The sequence below is a fragment of the Artemia sp. Qi Xiang Cuo genome, chromosome 10 (genome assembly GCF_049724085.1).
Source record: "Artemia sp. Qi Xiang Cuo chromosome 10, ASM4972408v1, whole genome shotgun sequence".
Lineage (NCBI taxonomy): Eukaryota > Metazoa > Arthropoda > Branchiopoda > Anostraca > Artemiidae > Artemia > Artemia sp. Qi Xiang Cuo.
Window position 1 is genome coordinate 64,817,997 of NC_142803.1, and position 21,137 is coordinate 64,839,133.

At 36.0% G+C, this 21,137-nt stretch overlaps 1 protein-coding gene across 1 annotated transcript in view; it reads right to left on the reverse strand.

Moving 5' to 3' along the window:
• Positions 1 to 18,436: 18,436 nt before the first annotated feature.
• The window catches only part of LOC148948040 (uncharacterized), a 183,430-nt gene continuing 180,729 nt past the window's right edge, over positions 18,437 to 21,137 (reverse strand). Inside the window, exon 13 of the mRNA XM_089096069.1 lies at positions 18,437 to 18,749. Within this exon, the coding sequence (XP_088952195.1) occupies positions 18,490 to 18,749 (260 nt within the window). The 3' untranslated portion in view covers positions 18,437 to 18,489. The remainder of the gene's footprint in view (positions 18,750 to 21,137) is intronic.

Genomic DNA, 21,137 nt, shown 5'->3' on the forward strand with positions numbered 1-21,137 from the left:
CTGAATTTTGCAATTTAACTTTGCTGTCAACAATTCAGGGTATATATTGCACATTAGGGGGGTGGGGGTGGGTAAATTTCATGGTAACTTTGCAGTGTACCATATAATTTAGCTAGGATGAAAGTGAAAACATCATTTGATGCTTTTTTAATGTTCTTTTGTAATTTGTATAAAATACCTTTGGGGCCCCTTTAAGGGCTCAAGATACAAATCGCAACTGATGCAATTATTGAATTATGAAAGAGCATAAAAAAGGCATCAAGTGATGTATTTACTTTCATCCTAGCTAAATTATTGTGCTACCTGCAAATTTACCAAATAGTGGAGAAAGCATTATAACACAAACTAAGGAGCTGTGAAGTGGAGGCCATGAGTAAAATTGCCGAGTACCTGGAAGATGCAGCTAGACAACATAATAGTAAAACATTATACTGACGTGTTAATAAAGTGAGAGAGTAGGCTAGTCAATCTGGACTTGTCCCAGTTAAAGATAGGAACGGGGCCACAATTAGTGATAAGGAAAGAGAGATTGGCAGAATATTTTGAGAATGTGCTAAACTGAGATAAAGTTGCAGGAAAACATATAGGGAAAAAGAAAGAGTTTGTAACACCTTGTTTGTCCGCAGTGGCATTTTGGTAATTCAAAATTTCAACATATTAAACTAGACAGGGTTACCAATCCAAATTTAACGTGTATTTGCGTCGGAAATGTACTTTACCATCGCTAAAATGATTTTAGTGGTGGATTCACTGAGGGTCTTACTAACTGCTTCGAACAAGTCATTGAAAAAAACTCGATTCCTTGGTAAATTATTAGGCCTGTTTTTTCACTCATCAATGTGCTAAGATCTCACATCTTTTGTCAGAAAACGCTTAAAAGTGAAATCTTTGAACAAAGATCTAACATCTTTGGTCGTTTTTGTGCAAACGTCTTTCATCATTCTGCTTTGATCAGAGGTCTGAGAACAATGATGAGTAGATCATCAAAGTACTCTCATCATTGTTCTATATGGCAAAACAGTGGCGATCTTCACTCTTTTTGCTAACATCACTGAGCTTTAAGATCTTAGAAGAAAGATGAGTTAAAAAACGATAATCTTTGCAGAAAGTTGTAAGATTTTAGATGTAAGATCTTAGTGCTAAAAAACGGGCCTATTGTTGGATTTTGTGCAGATACTACAAATTTTATGTTTGGAGGCAATAGAGCTACTTCAACGCTAATGAAATTCGTGGTGCCCCATATCTTGAATGTAAAATACTCATGCCACCTTATCAACTTATGTTCATCTTGTACATGCTTGTCACTTCCCAAGACACTAGAAGACTTGGTTCAAAAATATCTTTGCCCACTTTTCCAGCTGCGCTTCCAGGCATGATAAGTATGCTGAAATACAGGAGTTATTTTAATGTGAAGCACTATCAATTCTTGCACCAGGGTGGAACCGTTGATTGTCCTTTCAAGCCTGCATAAAGAGGCATATAGAGCATCGGGCTGCTATTACTCAGTAGTTCATAGAAACCACGTTTGAAGACCTAACTGCAACCAATGACTTTATCTTGTCGACATTACAAAGCAAGATGACAAAGCCATATCTTGAACTCATGGACTACTCTCTCGTCCTTTCCAACGGATTCAACACAGTTTTTCAACCTGAGCTTCCAGTTCTTCATCTTTATTCTCTAAAGGCATGTGTCAGCAAACTTGTGAATGATGTTGCCTCTAACTTCATGAAACTGGACTATGTTCGCAGGGTTGGATTGTTTACTGAACTGGATCCTTACCTTTCAAGTGAAGACCTGCCCTTAAACCAAACATATTTGGGAATAGAAGCAACCGATTCAATGCAAGAACTCGTAGATGCTCAAGAGCAAAGTGGTAGTATGGATCTCTTTTACCAGTCTTGTTGAAGATACTATATAGTCCTAATCAAGCAGATCCAAGACCAATTCAAAATTGAAGACAAAATTTATAACATTTTGGTCTTGATTGAACCAAGGAACGCAAGAAATTTGAAGCCAAAATCTCTAAGGCCACTATCTATGAGATCTCTTGCTTTAAGAGAAAAGTGTTGCCTCCAGAGCATGGACGTAGAATGGAGGTCATAGGCAATGAATGAAGTCAATGAGCTTCATTTGGGAGATGCCCAAGTTGATGACCTGTCAGTTGAGCAGTACCGGCTAAAGATATTTAGCCTGGAGACTCACAGTGACGAAATCAAGAACCCGGAATTGCAGAAGCGCATAACTCTTTATCTTTTAGTAATGTACCAGCTGAGCGTTTGTTTAGTCTCCTGAAATTAATTAAAACAAACATCCGAAATACTTTCGAGAATTTCACACTGCTCTCACTTAATGGAATCAATTAGTGGTTCAAAAAAAAGATAAAACTTCATCAACTGTCAGAATACCGAAAGCCTTCACTGGCTTCAGGACAAAGGCGAACGCTATGTGCAATGAAGTGCTAGAGATGACAATTAATTAAACTTTTTCATGTGTTCTCCGTAGTGTAAAAGATGTTATATATATCAATATCTGAAGTAAAAAATAACAATTTGATGCTGCGCTATTTTTTTTTCATGTAGATTGTATGGAAATGTAAAGCAAAATATCCCTTTCTTCTAGGGAGCAAAATAAAGAGAAATCAGACCTAAAGATAGGGTATTTTATGAAAAATTGATGTTAAAATAGGTCAAAATTAAAATCGAAAAGTAGAAACACTTTTTAGATTGTCCTTTTTGGCCATCTGTCAGGGGCTAAATGGAGAAAACATATTCTTTTATATACGCAGAATTTTGGTTAAGTTTCTGGATTTTCTTATGTTTATCTCATTATACATTCTTAGATGTATGAGAAGTGTATAGTTGATCATCTATTTGCGTATACATTCAGTTTTTGAGCAATTTACAATTTTAGTCCATTTTCCAGGCTAAATTACATGAGCAACAAACTTAAAGTATATAAACTGTTGTAGATGCAGAATTTTGATTATGTTTTCTGATTTCCTTATTTTTATCTTATTCTACATTTTTGGATGTACGAGATTTACACAGTTGCTCATTTATTTGAGTATGTATTTCAGTTTTTGAACAATTAACAATTTTACTGCAATCTCAATGTTCTAAACATGATCTATTACATGATTAACAAACTAAAAGCATATAAACTGTTGTAAAAGAAGAATTTTAATTAAGCTTGCAGTTTTCCTTATGTTTATCTTATTCAGCATGCTTAGATATTTGAGAAATACACAGTTGCTTATGTATTTGAGTATATTTTTTTAGTTTTTGAGCAATAAACAACTTTAGTGCATTCTCCAGGCTCAATTATATGAGCAACAAACTAAAAGTATATAAAGTGTTATAGATGCAGAATTTCCATTAAGTTGACTAATTTTGATTCAAATTAGTGAAATGGAAACTTACATAACCATATACACTATTAAAAAATAGGGATTTACAGGGAATTAATTTTTTAATTAAGAATATTTGCAATTCCTTTTTTTAACAAGCACCCACAAATTTAAAAATAAAGTACTGAGGTGAAAATTGAGTTATAGGATGAAAAAAATATAAGCTAGTCTTTACATCTTGTTAGAAAACAAGAATTTGAATAAAGTGTAACATATGTAAACAATAGGTAGAACAACAGGGAAATTTTTATACAAGACAGTGGAACACAACTTTAAATGAATATTTCGACCCTACATCCAAACGCCGTCCTCAGCAAAACAAACGAAGAGAATAAAAAACAATATAAAAGAAACTCACATTAAAATTCAATCATTAAAACTGAAAATTTTTTTTTTTTTAAGTGCTTTAAAACAGCCGTAATATCATTACTTCATGGAAATTCAACCAGGAATGGTACTCCAAACGAAGTGGACAGAGAACAATTCATTCAAATGGAATTAAAATACTTACAGACAAGCTTTTAAAGCTAATCACGCCTTCTTGGCAGCCAGCCTAGATGGTCTATTCGTAATAGGTCGAGTGGAGTTATTTACTGGTTATTTAATATAATTCGTTAAATCCCTTTGAATTGAATTTGTGTATAGGGCATTAAGCGAATATTCCCCCAAATCTCTATTTAAAGAAATATCACTATTTATTTGGATTTTAATTTCAATTGCCTCTCGAACAACCTGTTTTATGCCTAAATCATTGCTAATAAGGCAAGTTTCTTGAAAAAGCATTTTATGACTAGGGTTATCATATATGTGACTGCTTAAAGCAGAATCAAAGGAAATATTTGTACTATTAGAATTTAAAGCTTTAGTTATGTCATCTTTTTGTTGTTGGCATTTTTCTAAATTTTGATGGGTTCTACCAACATAAAAATGGCCACAGTCACATGGTATTTAATAAACCCCTCTTTGGTGAGTAACTGGGGTTATATCTTTACCAGAATTTAAGAAATTCATGATTTTAAAATTATTTGTAAATACGACATAAAAATTATTTTGTGGGCAAACTTTTTTTAAACTTGTAGTGACTTTTGGAATATATGGAAGGTAAATTATATTTGAGGGCTTGACGGGAACTTCACATTGCAAAAGACCCTTAATTTTACGGGAGTGTCTTGCCAATCTTCGGCTAATTGTATTGTTAATAAAGACAATAGGATAACCGTTTCCAAGAAGTATGTCTCTAATAAAATTTAGTTAATCTGTGATGTAAGATTCAGAGCAAATGTCTAGGGCACGGTCAACAAGAGATGTAACAACGCCTCTTTTAACTTGTGGGGGGTGATTGGATTTAAAATGTAGATATCTGTTATTTTGTGTGGGTTTTCTGTAAATTTTTAAATCCAGTTTATCAATGTTACGAATAATTAAAACATCCAGAAACGGTAATTTATTTGCATTTTCAATTTCTAAGGTAAATTGTAAATTTTGGTCATATGTATTAAGGTGGTCTAGAAAGCCCCTAAGTTCATTTTCCCCATAATTCCATAGCGATATTACATAATCCATATAACGCCCCCAATAGACATGTTTTAAAAAATATGAATTTAAGGCCCAATTTTTAAGGTGTTCTACATAAATGTTTGCTAATAACCCAGATAGTGGTGCACCCATAGGGAGCCCATTTTTTTGTTGATAAAAAGAATTACGGAACTGAAAATACATTGAATACTTATTACAAATTTTAACTAGGGACATTAAAACCTCACAATCTATTCCTGTTGTTGAATCTTCAATTAAACGATAGTTTTCTTCTATTTTATTTTTTAATAACTGCTCAGACATTGCTACATCAATATTTGTGTACATAGAAACTATGCAAAAACTACTTACTATTGTATTTTCTGAAATGCTTGCACTTTTAAGTTTTTCTACTAAATCTACCGAATTACGTATGTGCGATTTTTGGGAATAAAGTAGAGGTTTAAAAATTTCCCTGTTGTTCTACGTATTGTTTATGATGGAAAGGCAGTGTGGTCTTCGTCGCTATTTGTGTAACATATGCATAATAAAATGGCCAAAGCTTTAAGCTAGGCATGAAATTTTTATAACTATTAAATGCTTCAAACTCTTAGTAGTCGACTTAGCTATAAGATCATGTGCTGGAAAGACCAGTTATCCTATTTTGCCATATTTGTTCCTTCCAAACAATTATTCAAAAAGTGTCACTTTTATCGCAGTACAAATATTTAATTAATTATCTCACTTCTAAAACAATGACAGATATAATAATATTATACGTTCAATTTTAACAAAAAAAAGTTCAAAATCCTTCTTTGATTAGTAATAGATTCAAAATAAACAATTAGATGGCCCCATCTAATTGTTGCCCGCCTAACAGAGGCGGTGATTGCTTGAATTCTGCGGAGCAGGATCTTGGTCAAGATACTGGTTTGGTGGCTTGTGAGGCTGATGGGCCGGTAGTTGTCATATTCTTTCTTCGAACCATTGAATCCCTAAAGCGAGGCAAAGCTCTGGGGCCAGACGGTGTCACTGCTGAACTGATAAATGTTGGTTCAGAAGATGCTGTCAACCTATACCACAGTCTTGTATCAGCCACCTGGTCTACCAGACACGTCCCGCATCAGTGGTGCAAGACAGCAATAGTCCCAATACACAAAAAAAGGCTCGAAGAAAGAATATGACAACTACCGGCCCATCAGCCTCACAAGCCACCAAACCAGTATCTTGACCAAGATCCTGCTCCGCAGAATTCAAGCAATCACCGCCTCTGTTCTTGGTGAGGATCAAGCTGGCTTTCGATCGGGACGATCACCTATTGACCAAGTCTTTACTGTGTGGCAACTGATGGAACGATTCATCGAGTTTAACAGAGACCTCTATCAGCTATTTATTGACTTCCGACAGGCCTTTGACCTATTATGGAGGAAAGGCTTGTGGCATATTCTAAGACACTACAGTGTCCCAGATGAAATAGTCAGAATCACTGAGGCCATATACAACCAATTCAGAAGTCAAATACTGACCACTGGTGGGCTCTCTGGTGAATTCCCAACAACTTCCGGATTCCTGCAAGGATACATCCTCTCGCTGCACTTGTTTAACTTGTTTTTGCATGCCATCCTCTCCCTGAGACCCGTCGAATATGGAGCCAAAATGGGAGGAATCCTAATTGACAAACTAGTATATGCAGATGATGTTGACCTGATGTCCACTACCGCCCAAGAACTCCAGAGTCAGGCTGACTACATCTCCCAAGCAACGAAGCCATTTGGTATGCAGATTAACGCAAACAAGACCAAAATCATGGTCACATCATGACAGGAGACAACAAACCCCCCTCGATAGTGATAGACAGTGAACAAGTGGAAACAGTCGATAATTGTCTTTACCTCGGCAGTCTTCTGACGGCTGAGAACTCCCACACTGTCGAAATTAAACGCCGCCTCGATCTTGCCAGCTCTAGTTTGAAAAGACTATCAAAGATCTGGAAATCTAGCCACCTTTCGAACCATCTTAAAGTGCATCTATTCAACAGTCTGATCATACCCATTGCTCTGTATGGGTGTGAAACCTGGACATTAAAAGCTGAAAACGAGCGCAACCTCCTGACGTTCGAAATGAGATGTCTGTGCCGGATAGCCAAGATCAGATATACTGACCATGTCACAAACAAAGAAGTCCGAAGAAGGCTGAAGTCGCAAGACACTATCCTGAACAAAATCCGGAAACAGCAGCTGCCCTGATTTGGCCATGTAAAGCGAATGAATCCCGAACGCCTGCCTAAGATCACGCTTGAAGGGACAACTGAAGGACTTCAACCTCAGGGGAGACAGCGAAAAAGATGGATAGAACTCTTTGACCGACAATCCATTGCCCAACTATCCCAAACTGCACTTGACAGAACAGCATATCGAGCCCTAGTTCATCAGATTCTGGAAGAAGTGGCCCCAAGACGTCCTATGAGGATGGATGGGACTTAAGTAAGTGAAGTCTCAGTTATTCTTTATACATATTTTAATTTGATGTATTTGATTGTTACATTTAATAGAGTTTTCAATTTAATGTATTTGACAGAAGATAATTGGACTTTTTCAGAAGAAAGATCAAACACTTTCCCTTATCCAACTGCAGAAAGCTTAAGACATTGTCTCCTAATAGTCATCAATTCTAATCACAAGACAGGCATTTGAATAATCTTTCAATTTCAAAACCCGTTGGGAAACATTATCATAGGCAGCACAATAGCGCTGCCTAAGTAAAGAACGATGTTGGCACAGTGTATTGTTTTTTTTTTCCAGACCACTTCGTATCGAAGGAGTTGTCGTAGAAACTTCGAAAAGGGCTCATTCGATTGGAAATTGGAATGGCTAGTGCCTTTTTTAATAGTCGAAAGTGATTGGGATGCAACTATTACCCCTTCGACGCCCACCATTTCTGAAAACACATCCAATAAAAATTTTAGATAGCCACTTTGTTCAAAGTAGTTGATTTCCAGATAGAAATTATGATAGATGGTAATATTAGTACATTTTTTTTCTGGACTAGCTACAATGACAATAAAAGAATAACACTGTTAGACTTCCCACTTTCCGAATAAGCCTAGCCTATAGTATTTGCGGTACTCCTATGTTAAACAGACTCTTTTATATATTGCAATGGAAACCAGTCACGAAAAACCTGTTTTTGACGGGTTAGTTCAAGACACCGCTATAGGGTAATACAATGTATAGCGTGGTATTCATTGTGTATATGATATTTCCACTGTTGGTTTTTGGGTTTAGGGGGGGGGGAGTAAAGGAACCTAGGTGAGGATATGTAATAAAATATGCTATGCTTTACCCCCACCCCCAACCCCCTAATGTTCAAATATATAGCCCAAATTTGTTTCTAAACTATTATATATTCAACCTATTTTATTTTATTTCATTGAAATTAACGAAACTAGCACTATATAAAAAAGTTTGCTTAACATAGAAGTACCATATTTGCTGACATGGCAATTAGCCTAGACCTGTGGCATAATTTTGTCCAAATCCTAGGGGGGGCAAGTTGGAACCAATTCTCCCAAATCAAGTGAAAACTAAACTGCAATGAAAACTGAAAAATGAGCCATATAGTACCACAAAGGAAAATAGGTAAAATTCTACTACATAATTATATTTTGATTGCACTGTCTATGGCTATAGTGATCATAATGTTATGATGACTAGCCATAACCCTGTTGTATTGATGATAGATTATTGAAGATTTTGCTTTTTGTATATCTATCCAGTCAAAATGAAATGTGGTTGATTTCAAAAGAATTTGAAAAGGTCATAAGAAAGGATTTAAAGAAAATTAGAACATCTTGGGAAGGGGTAAAGAATGAAGTTTTGTACAGGTTGGAGAGGAGGAAAGCTTGCACAACTGTGTTTGCCTCAGACAGCCTTGTTCTGTAATGACTTGTTTGTAGTCTGGTAGTAGTAGTAGTAGTAGTAGTAGTAGTAGTAGTAGTAGTAGTAGTAGATTAGCTGTCTGTTAGGCTGGTAAAATGCTAAAAGGATTAGTCCACATGCATGATTTCTAGGTATTTGTAAATGAATATTTTGAAAACACACAATTTTTGTGTTTCCCAACATCCTGAAAAAGAAAGGAAGAATTTTTGACTTAATTGTCCAACGAAACCTAGAAAAATTAAAGGTAAAATCAACAGAAAAATAATTAATATTCAAATCAAGCTCAAGGTGTGTCTGCCTTGAGCATAAAGGGGGAGGGTCTTTTGAATCATTCTAAGCTTGAATGGGAGCTGGTTTTTAACTTGAACCACTTTTAGTAAAGACACTTAACAAATTTTTGAAAAAACCATTACTGTGAAATATCTACTCTGTTTCCAGTAAAGCGTAAATAACACTAATTCCATGAGGGCTTAATAAAGTGGAAGGAAGATTTTCCTTTTACCTTAGGTAAATTACAATTGTTTTTGTATATCTTTTCCGCTGATTTTCACTTTACATTTACTTTAAGTTGTAACCTTTTAAATAGCTTTCCTCCTTTGGTTAATTGTTTCCCTACTTTGATTTCTATTTCACTCCTTAATTTTTTTTTCAGCCTATTTTATTTTCCGACTTTTCAATTATCTTTACTATTACTTGCCACAGTTTCATAGTATTTTGTTTGATTTAGAAATTCAAATATTTTTTAGATTGGCAGAGATAATCGAAGAAAAAATCCCGTCACAATGACGAAGTCATCAAACAGTTCGTGGTAACGAACTGTAAGTAAGAAGCGACGCTACTCAATAGTAACCAGAACTTAAAAAACGGAATTTTGATACTAATAGATATATAAAAAGCATCTGCTTATTATGCTGATTCCAAATATATAAGTTTTATTAAGTTTAGTGTTACACACCAAAGGCTACGAGCCTAAGAAAATTCGCCTGATTTTCCAAAAAAAGGGGGAAACACCCCCTAAGAGTCAAAGAATCTTAATCAAAATCACACCATCAGATTCAATACTTTCATCTACGTTGAACAACATGACTATCTCAAAATTTTGATTGGATATGCTATGGGAAATGGTGAACTAGTGAGGGGGACTATTTACCCTCCACTCCCTTTTGACTGTTAAAAAGGGCACTAGCGCTTTCAATTTCCAGTCAAATGAGCCCTTTTTGAAGTTTCTACCACAAAACTTTCTATAAAAACCTTATATGCCCCCAGGGTATATCTTACAACTCTTGCCCTGAGGGCTCTGATGGGAATTGTCTTCCTAAAAGACCTAATTTCAAGAGCTTTTAACTATTTTGAATAAAATGAATATCTCAAAATTTTGATTGAATGTGTTTGGGGAAATGGATGGCGTGAGAGGGGGATTAGTCGCCCTCCAATTACATTCAACTTTTAAAAAGGGCACTAGCCCTTTCAGTTTTAAATCGAATGAGCCCTTTTTGAAGTTTCTACGGCAACACTTTCTATAAAAACCTCATATGCCCCCAAGGCATAACTTACAACCCCTGCCATGAGGGCTGTGGGGGGTTGCCCTGAGGGCATCCTCTAAGACATAATTTACAGAACTTTTAACTACGTTGAGAAAAATGGCTATCTTTGAGAAATGGCTATCTATGGTTGAGAAAACCCCATGCCACCAGGGCATAACTTAAAACCCTTGTATTGAGGGCTGTGGGGGGGGGGGTTGTAATGCTTAAAGACCTAATTTCCAAAACTTTCAAATACGTTGAACATAATGGCTATTTAAAAATTTTGATTGTATATGTTTGGGGAAAAGGTGGACGTGAGAGGGGGATTAGTGACCCTCCTATTACTTTCGACTATTAAAAAGGGCCTTAGCCCTTCGAATGTCCAATCGAATGCGCCCTTTTTCAAGTTTCTACGACAAAGTTTTCAGTAAAAACCTTATATACCCTCAAGGTATAACTTATAACCCTTGCACTGGTGGCTCTGAGGGGGTTATCATCCTTAAAGACCTAATTTCCAGAACTTTCAACTACGTTGAGAGAAATGGCTATCTCAAAATTGTTATTAGATGTGTTTGGATAAATGGTGGGCGTGAAAGGGGTGTTAGTTGCCTTCCAATCACTTTCGACTGTTAAAAAGGGCACTTTATCATAACTTGGAACTCTTTGAGACGCTTGTTTTCTATTTATCATCACCCCTCCCCACTAATCTCATTAATCTTATATATTGAAAATTTTTAGATAGCCATTTTGTACAGCATAGTCGAAAAACCGAATAACCATGTCCTTGAAGATAACTTGTCCCTCGATAGCCCCTGGGGAAAGGTCTTCAAGTTGTAAAATTTGCCCATTGTTTACGTATAGTGTTTTGATGAGTAATCACGCATACATTTTTCCGTGGGTGGGGATCAAATTTTCTTCTGGAAGTAATTTCCACGTGGAGGGAATTTTCCACAGAGTGAATTTTCCAGGGGAAACTTTACACAAGGGAAATTTGCCAGAATCCCGATACAAAATTCTCCTTATGTCTTGCTTCTTGTTTGCCGACTCAATTTTACGCATTTTCATATTTATCTGCCGTCCAAGTCGATTCCACATAACATGTTAAAAAATTGTTGATGTTAATGATGTTAAAACATCATTATTGTAGTATGTTTTACCGAAAGATTATATTTTACTCATGAATATTGTTTCGACTTTGTGCACTGAAGTCATTTTTTAGGTTAATTGACTAAGAGTAACATATTTCAGTGTCAATATTAGTCAAATTTCATTATTGATACATAATTCACTGACAATTACGGAAAATTACAAGAAAAAGACCAATAAAAAAACAGCTGCCATCCATATCAATTCTTCCATGACTTGGAAGAATTCTTCCATATCACTTCCAACATGACTTGGAACAAGCCAACATATCATAATTTGGAACTCCTTGAGACGCATGGTTTCTATTTACAAACAACCTTTTCTCACTAGTCCCATTAATCTTATAATATATATAATCTCTCTCTAGTCCTGGCTGTAGCCCTGGGAAATATATATCAATTACTCTACTCTCGTCTCTCCCTAAAATCTAATTCTGTATGTATGTGAAGGCTCAATGAGACTTGGGATGTTTTGGCTGCAAAATCCACCCTCTGAGGCATATCCCTCCCTCCGTAACTATACAATAAACTGAGAACCCTATTTTATAAGTTTAAAGTAAGTTCTAGTCCTTTTTTATGCGTCGAAATTTCTTTTAGACCAACCAGCAACACGAGGCAATATTTTCCACCGGGGGGGAAAAAACCTAAGCCTTTTTCTTTACTCCCGTGACAAGTTTAATCTCATGCCATGAATACACTCCCTCCTTCGTTCCACAGGAACAATAGCTAGCACCTCTGGGTCCTATGTTATAAAGGCAGTATGGGTCAAGGAAAAACCTTTTGAATCATAATAGTCAACATTATTTTACTTTGTATGAAGACTTAAATACATCCATCCTAAGAAAATTTTAGATTGCCCACTTGCTCCTACCTTGGCCAGTGAAATAAATATTACATTGCTGATCACCTTACAGGAGGATAAAAATCTTATGAAAGTAATGTTTCTGTGAGGATTCACATTAAAAAAAATCAGCAACTGAAGATTGCAATCTACTCAATACATTGTAATGTTTTTCTAACCAAGATTACATATTGGTGTTACGAAGACAGGTACCAAGGCAAAATGTACTTATTAATTGTTTGAATATATCAAGAAAATTCGATAAAAGATATTTCGGTTATGAATTCATTTTTCTATTATGTTTTATTGTTTGATCGTATTTAATTTGACATTCCAAAAATAAGAAAAACATAATAGCATAAAATAAATATTAAAAACTTTCCTTTCAAAGTGAAAATATGAATATGACCCCCCCCCCTTCTTCTCTCTGTCTCCTAATCCTTGAAACAGGATATTTAGCCACCGGTTTTACACAAAAATTGAGACGTAAACTATGAATTTTATTAATTTGGTATTTGAGTGATTTGAGAAAATAAAAAAACGTCATCTTCTTAGAATTCTTGATATGAAATGCTTCAACTTTGACCCCGTTCTAAAGATGCCCTAGGAATATTTCCTTGAGAAAAATGCATTTTCTGTTCAGGGAGACTTTTAAATTTCGAATTCTTTCAATTTGGGTTTTATTTCTTGTTACATTCTGTGTTGTCTGTTTTGTATTTTTATTTCATCATATTTTGGTATATAATAATAATAACAACAATTTATTGAAAACCCGTCGTATACAGTAAATGCACAATAACAGAGTATACAAAATAGTGCAAAAAGACGAAAGATACTAAAAAATAAAAACAAAAACAACTACTTCTGAAATATTACGATTCGTACATTAAAATTGCCGGTTTTATTTTTTGCTGGCTAATTTGTTTCTCAACACCAAGATTTGGGTCATCTAGTTTGTATCGCCGAATCAGAAAACATATTTTTTGTCAATGGTGGCAAGGTACTTGGCAAAACGGAAAAACAAAGAGCGGATTTTAGACTTTTCACCGTTTGCCAATAATTTCCAGAAAGGGGTCACATATAATAAATGTGGCAGAGCGGTAGCGTTGTAAATATTAGCCAGTAGTGGACGGTTAAATCTCAGAGTGGATTTAACGATCAAAGCATAGGAGCTGGAAATTCGCCGTTCAAGATGTGAGATCAGGTGGGAGCAGGAATGCTGTAATAAAGTACCTATTGGCAGCTCCAGATATACTATTTTATCAACTGGTTTTACTGAGCAATCACCTAGTGTGATATTAGAAGAAGGGTCATTCTTCCAAATATGAAGCAATGTTTCCGACTTTTGGGAGTTAAAGCTCAGACCGACTTTCTCGTAATTGGACTGCAGACATGAGAATATTTCTGAAAGGCGGTTAAGCTTCCGGCTGAGATTCAGCATAGCATACTAGGGAGATGTCAATGAAATTGAGAATGCATGATGAAGGACAGCTTTCTTGAGGCTCAATAATGTTGTTGTTGAAGAAATTGGGGGATAAACTGCCCCCTGACGGGCACCTTTGCAGACTGGTATCAAAGCTGACCGTGGGGCTGGCGGAAGGCCTTTATCGGGAGGGAGCTTGAGTCGCACGCAAAGGCGAGAGTAAATTTCACTAGGATTAATCTAATTTCACTTCTCGAGCATTTACTATTATGTACACAAATACAGGGTTTTGTTCCAAAAGGAAAAAAACACTCCGAAAGTTTGAGCATAATACCTTAAGTCCTTTTTAGGATACTACTGAGATGCCTTATTGGGAATTAGCATTAACACAGGGCATTCTGATTTAATATTAAGACAACAATTAATTTTCAGACATAATGGGCAAATGGGAGGGTGGGCGTGGGAGGGTGACTAGTTTCCCTCCAATCACTTTTGACAATTAAAAAAGGGCATAGCCCTTTCTATTTTCAATCGAATGAGCCCTTTTAGAAGTTCCGAAACAACTCCTTCAATACGATTTGCCCTAGTCTAAACAAAAAAAAATATAAAAAATACAATACATTCTACCCACATCGATCTCTACTATAAAAATGTCAAGCCTTCCAATCACTTTCGACTATTAAACAGGGCACCAGCCCTTTTAATTTCCAATCCAATGAGCCCTTTTTGAGTTTCTACGACAACGCTTTCTATAAACACCATATATGCCCCCAGGGCATAAATTAAAACCCTTGACCTGAGGGTTGTGAGGGGGTTGTCATCCTCAAAGACCTAATTTCCAGAACTCTCAACTAGGTTCAATAAAATGGCTATGTCAAAATTTTGATTGGGTATGTTTGGGGAGGGTGGGCGTGAGAGGGGCGTTAGTTGCTCTCCAGTCACTTTCAACTATTAAAAATGGCACTAGCCTCTACAATTTCCAAGCGAATGAGCCCTTTTTCAAGTTTCTACAACATCACTATCTATAAAAACCTTATATGCCCCCAGGGCATAACTTACACCCCTTGCCCTGAGTGCTGGGGGGTTATCATCCTCAAAGACCTAATTTCCAGAACTTTCATGTACGTTGAAGAAAATTACTATCTCAAAATTTTGATTGGATGTGTTTGGGGAAAAGGTGGGTGCGAGAGGGAGGTTAGTTGCCCTCCAATCACTTCCGATTATTAAAGAGGGCACTAGCCCCTTCGATTTCTAATCGAATGAGCCCTTTTTTAAGTTTCTTCAACATCACTATCTATAGAAACCTTATATGCCCCCAGGGCATAACTTACAGCCCTTGCCTTTAGGGCTGGGGGGGATATCATACGTCAAAGACCTAATTTCTAGAACTTTCAAGTACGTTGAAGAAAATTGCTATCTCAAACTTCTGATTAGATGTGTTTGGGGAAAAGGTGGGTGCGAGAGGGAGGTTAGTTGCCCTCCAATCACTTCCGATTATTAAAGAGGGCACTAGCCCCTTCGATTTCTAATCGAATGAGCCCTTTTTTAAGTTTCTGCAACATCACTATCTATAAAAACCTTATATGCCCCTAGGGCATAGCTTACAACCCTTGCCCTGAGGGCTGGGGGGTTGTCATCCTCAAAAACCTAATTCCCAGAAATTTCATCTACGCTGAAGAAAATGACTATCTCAAAATTTTGATTGGATGTGTTTGGGGAAAAGGTGGGTGCGAGAGGGAGGTTAGTTGCCCTCCAATCACTTCCGATTATTAAAGAGGGAACTAGCCCCTTCAATTTCCAATCAAATGAACCTCTTGTGAAGTATCAACGACAGCGCTTTCTATAATAACCATATGTGCCCCAGGGTAAAACTTACAACCCTTGGCCTGAGGGCTGTGAGTGGGTTTTCCTCATCAAAGATCTATTTTCGCCCGAACTTTCAACAACGTTGAACATAATTGCTATCTAAAAATTGTGATTGAATGTGTTAGGGATAAAGGTGGGTGCGAGAGGGATGTTTGTTGCCCTCTAATCACTTTCGACTATTAAAAAGGGGACTAGCCCTCTGAGTTTCCATTCGAACGAGCCTTTTTTGAAGTCTCTACGACAACGCTTTCTTTAAAAAAAATTATATACCCCCAGGGCAATACTTACAGTCCTTGACCTGAGGGCTGTGGAGGAGTGTCCTCCTCAAAAATATAATTACTATTTGGAAATCAACAACGCTGAACAAAATGGCTATTTTAAAATTTTGATTGTTTGTGTTTGGGAAAATGGTGGGTGTGGAAGGGGGGTGTTAGTTGCCTTCCAATCACTTTCGACTATTGAAAAGGGCACAAGCCAATCCAATTTCCAATGGAATGAGCCCTTTTCGAAGTTTCTACGACAACTCCTTCGATACGAAGTGCCCTGGTCTAAGACTAAGAAACCAAAATATAATATTACATTGTGCCCACAACGTTATTTACTTAGGCAGTGCTGTTGCGCTGCCTATGATCATGACGTCCAAATCAACCTTAGTTTAGAAGTGGTGGCCTTATAAAATTACAAAGCCACCACTTCTTTGAACCTTTGTTTCTTTCAATTCTTGAGATTGTTGGACAAAAACTTCTTTGTCTTCCAACGATTTTTCTAGTCCGGGTTTTTTTGCTTACTAGACATTGTAAGCATTGGCGACCATCCCTTTTTCTTTTTATTGTTCAGCTGGCGGGACAAAAACTTCTTCTTTTGCCTTTGGGACAAAAACTTCTTCTTTTGCCTTTGGGACAAAAACTTCTTTTTCTTCCAACGATTTAACCAATCCATATTTTTGATTTCAAAGGTATGGTAGGTATTGATGACCTTATCTATGTCAAAATTCAAAACCAAATCATCATTGCTATCATTTTCTATTTGTTTGCTTCGTTACACCTCGGCTTATCTTTCGTTATTATGAAATATATATCGCCGAAGTTTTGTTTTTTTAAATAAAGGTAAGGTACGCATTGATGACCTTATCCATGTCAAAATCCAAAACCCAATCATCATCGCTATCATTTTCAATTTTGTAACGTTTTGATTCTCACTGTCCGGGTTTATTTTCATTGAGTCGCTGCTCTTCATGTCGACTTTGGACTCCCTCACTTGTTCGTTTTACATGACGTCATTTTCAAAAACAAATATTAGGGCTCTTAACGATTTTTTTCATACTTTTGACCCGTCTAGATTGTTTTTTATGCGAGAATATCCCAAGATATGAATTTTCCCGAAAAAATTTGGAACCGTTTTTGAGTAAAATACATACATATACAATTATTAATCACATATAAAGATAGTAAATATATATATATATATATATATATATATATATATATATATATATATATATATATATATATATATATATATATATATATATATATACATATAGATGTTGGTTAGTCTTTTTAGTTTACATATTTTTTTTATATTATTTTAGTTTTATATTCTAGTTGTTTTTTGCTTTTGTCTTATTCTATGCTGAAGACACCTTGTTTTATACGAGCGAAATGTTTGTTTGATTTTTTTTTCTTCGGTTTTCTTACTGGTCATAGACCTGTTTGTCTCTGTCCCTGTTTGATTCTTTTCTTTGTTTCATCTAAAGTTACAAGTAGCTAAGGCAAAAGGTATGGAAAAAGTGTCTTAAGTAATGATAATAATACAAGAATTTACATCCGTAATTGATTAATACATTTTGATTGCAGTTGTACTTCACTTAAACTGATTTAGATTGTGAAATATTTTGAAGGTTTTCAATGTTTTAACTAGGAACCTGAAATCATCTGCATAGGCGAAGTCTAGGAACCAAACCTTTTGCTTGGTTTCTAACTATTATAGTGAATAGTTATTATCAAAAAGCACAAATTTCCATGGTCTCCTCTTGCCTTTGGCAAATTTTTTAGTACAAATTCCATAAGAAATTAGTTTTTTTGGAAGGGCTATTCGAGCAGTAAAACCGTTCCCATTTTAGTGAAATACTTAACTATTCTTAATACATAGACTGCCAACTACGAGATAACCCGTAGATTAGGTTCTGTTCTAGAACGCAAACTACGAGTAATCTCATAATTGTTTTTCTAGCCGTTTATGTGCAGCTACGGTTATACACGGAATATATCAATGTTAATATCAATAGATGGCTTCTGGGAAAAAAAAAATCAATGCTGGCTTGTATGAACAGAAAATTTATCACAAAAAGTATAATTACAAATAATTGAAAATTCAAGATGTAAACTATTTTTATACACGTATAATTATTTTAGCGTATCTGTGATTCAACTTAAGCGGAGCGATGTGTCGAAGTATGTCTGCGTGCGAGACTTAACTCGCAATACCTTAAAAAAACAAAAAAAAACATCTGTGCTTTTTGATAATAACTATTCAATAGAATAAGTATTTTTAACAATAAAATGTGATTAAGTGTGATTAAGATTTCTGAAAATTGCCATGGCAGTCAACGTGTTAAATACAAATACATAAATTTCTTTTACCTTTTACGAAATGCAGCGTAGTTTCGTGAAGCCACCAGTATTTTTTTCTTTAAAAGAAAATAAAACATATACAGAAAATGAGGAGATCATTAACACTTTATAAAGGAAACTAAAATGTTTACCAGAAAACAAGCGAGTGTACAACTGTTTATTTCATGGTCAAAAATATTTTTCAATGACAAGTTGTTTATATCTTGTCAGCCTTTAAGGTCCAACATGAGCAGTTTTGTTCCCCAACGGCATGAGTCACAATTTCAGCTCCAAATTCACTTCTAAGGAATGACATCAATTTAAAAGGTCCCATGTCAACCAAGCAAGTGTTGTTATCAAGCGCTGTTAATTTGGCGACCCCCAGTCTTTGTCTGATACAAGAGAGCTGCCTAGCGTCTAGACCATGTATATACGACTCCCTTGATAAAAAGGTTCCGGTGACACCAAAGTAGATATCTAGAGAATACACGAAAATTGAATGAAAGGAAATAACATATGAGGTTTCAAAGATAAGATAAGGGGGAGGGGTTTGAATCATTCCAAGTCCGATTGGGAGCTGTTTTTTGCCTTGAATCACTCTTAGTAAAGATACTTCACTAATTTTTGAAAATACCATTGCTGTGAAATATCAACTCTGTTTCCAGTAAAGTGTAAATAACACTAAATCCGTGAGGGATTAATAAAGTGGAAGAAAGATTTTCCTTTTATCTTAGGTGAATTACAATTGTTTATGTATATCTTTTCCGCCAATTTTCACTCTGCATTTACTTTAAGTTGTAACCATTCAAATAGCTTTCCTCCTTTGGTTAATTGTTTCCCTACTTTGATTTCTATTTCACTCCTTAATTTTTTTTCAGCCTACTTTATTTTCTGACTTTTCAATTATCTTTATTATTACTTACCACAGCTTCATAGTATTTTGTTTGCTTTACAACTTTTAATAGTATTTAGATTGGCGATAATCGAAGCAGCAATCCTATCACAATGACGAAGTCATCAAACAGTTCGTGGTAACGAACTGTAAGTAAGAAGTGACGCTACTCAATAGTAACCGAAACTCTAAAAAACAGAGTTTTGATACTAATAGATATATAACCAGCATCTGCTTATCATGATGGTTCAAAATAAATAAATTTTATTAAGTTTAGTGTTACACAACAAAGGCTAAGAGCCTAAGAAAATTTGCGTGATTTTCCAAGAAAGGGGAAAACACCCCCTAAAAGTCAAAGAATATTGATACAAATCACACCATCAGATTCAATACAAATTAAAAAAGAACTAGAAATATATTACGTTTATGAGGGGTGTTGTTCAACCTCGACACCTCCCTCTTCACGCTGAAGTTTTTTGGTACTTTAAAAAAAAGCTTCTTATAGTTCTAATTGAACGAACAATATGTTTCAGGAAACTTTCTTAAGGAACTAGGACACATACTATACGTAAAAAATGGGCGGATTTCTTGAGAAAGACGGAGGTAATCAAAGCAACAATCCTATCCCCATGCAAAAGTCATTTACTAAAAATCGACCAATTTTTTTTTCCGACTTCCACATTCGTTCTTTCCAAGTCCAACTTTTCTATGGTCATACATGCTGTTGAAAATTTTGTCTTTTTCTTTTAATCCAAAGTTTTTTTGTTTACTCACTTAGCTCTTACTGAAATTAAAAATTCAGTGCCACACTGGTTCTCCTACGGAACTAAACACTGGGTAGCCTCTTTTGCGTAGCCTCCCAGTCTTGCTATTTCTTACCAATGTGCTTGTCCACTCTGGTAGGTCTTAGAATGTCTACTAAAAGTCCCAGATTTAAGCTAACAATCCCAAAGAGCTCTGAATTTCCTGGTAAACATATTTTTTATTACTCAAAGGTGTTTGGGATAAGTCGAACTATATATTTATCATAGGCAGCGCGCGAGCGCTGCTCAAGTAAAGAACGATGTGAGCACATTGTGTTTTTTTGATTTTTTTTTCTCCATACCCGGGCACTTCGTATCGAAGGAGTCGTCGTAGAAACTTCGAAAAATCTTATTCGATTGGAAATTGGAGTGGCTAGTGCCCTTTCTCATAGTTGAAAGTGATTGGAGGGCAACTAGCCCCCCCCCCCCCCACACCCATCATTCCCCCAAACACGTCCAATCAAAATTTTGAGATAGTCATTTTGTTCAGCGTAGTTGATTTCCAGATAGAAAATGTTTTAGAGGAGAAAAATCCCCCAAAACCCTTAGGGCAAGGGTTTTAAGTTATGCCCTGGGGGTATATAAGGTTTTTATAGAAGGCGTTGTCGTAGAAACTTCAAAACAGGCTCATTCGATTGGAAATTCAAAGGGCTAGTACCCTTTTTAATAGTCAAAAGTGATTGGAGGGCAACTACCCTACCCCCCCCCCCCACGCCCATCATTCCCCCCAAACACATCCAATCAAAATTTTGAGATAACCATTTTGTTCAGTATAGTTGATTTCCAGATAGAAAATATGTTTTTGAGGAGGACACTCCCCCACAACCCTCAGGGCAGGATTTTTAAGTTATGCCCTGGTGGCATATACGGTTTTTATAGAAGGCGTTGTCGTAGAAACTTCAAAACAGGCTCATTCGATTGGAAATTCATAGGGCTAGTACTCTTTTTAATAGTCGAAAGTGGTTGGAGGGCAACAAGCCCCCCCCCTCCGCTACACCGATCATTCCCCCAAACACATCCAATCAAAATTTTGAGATAGCCATTTTGTTTAGCGTAGTTGATTTTCAGATAGAAAATATGTTTTTGAGGAGGACACTCCCCCACAACCCTAAGGGCAAGGGTTTTAAGTTATGGCCTGGGGGCATATAAGGTTTTTATAGAAGGCGTTAT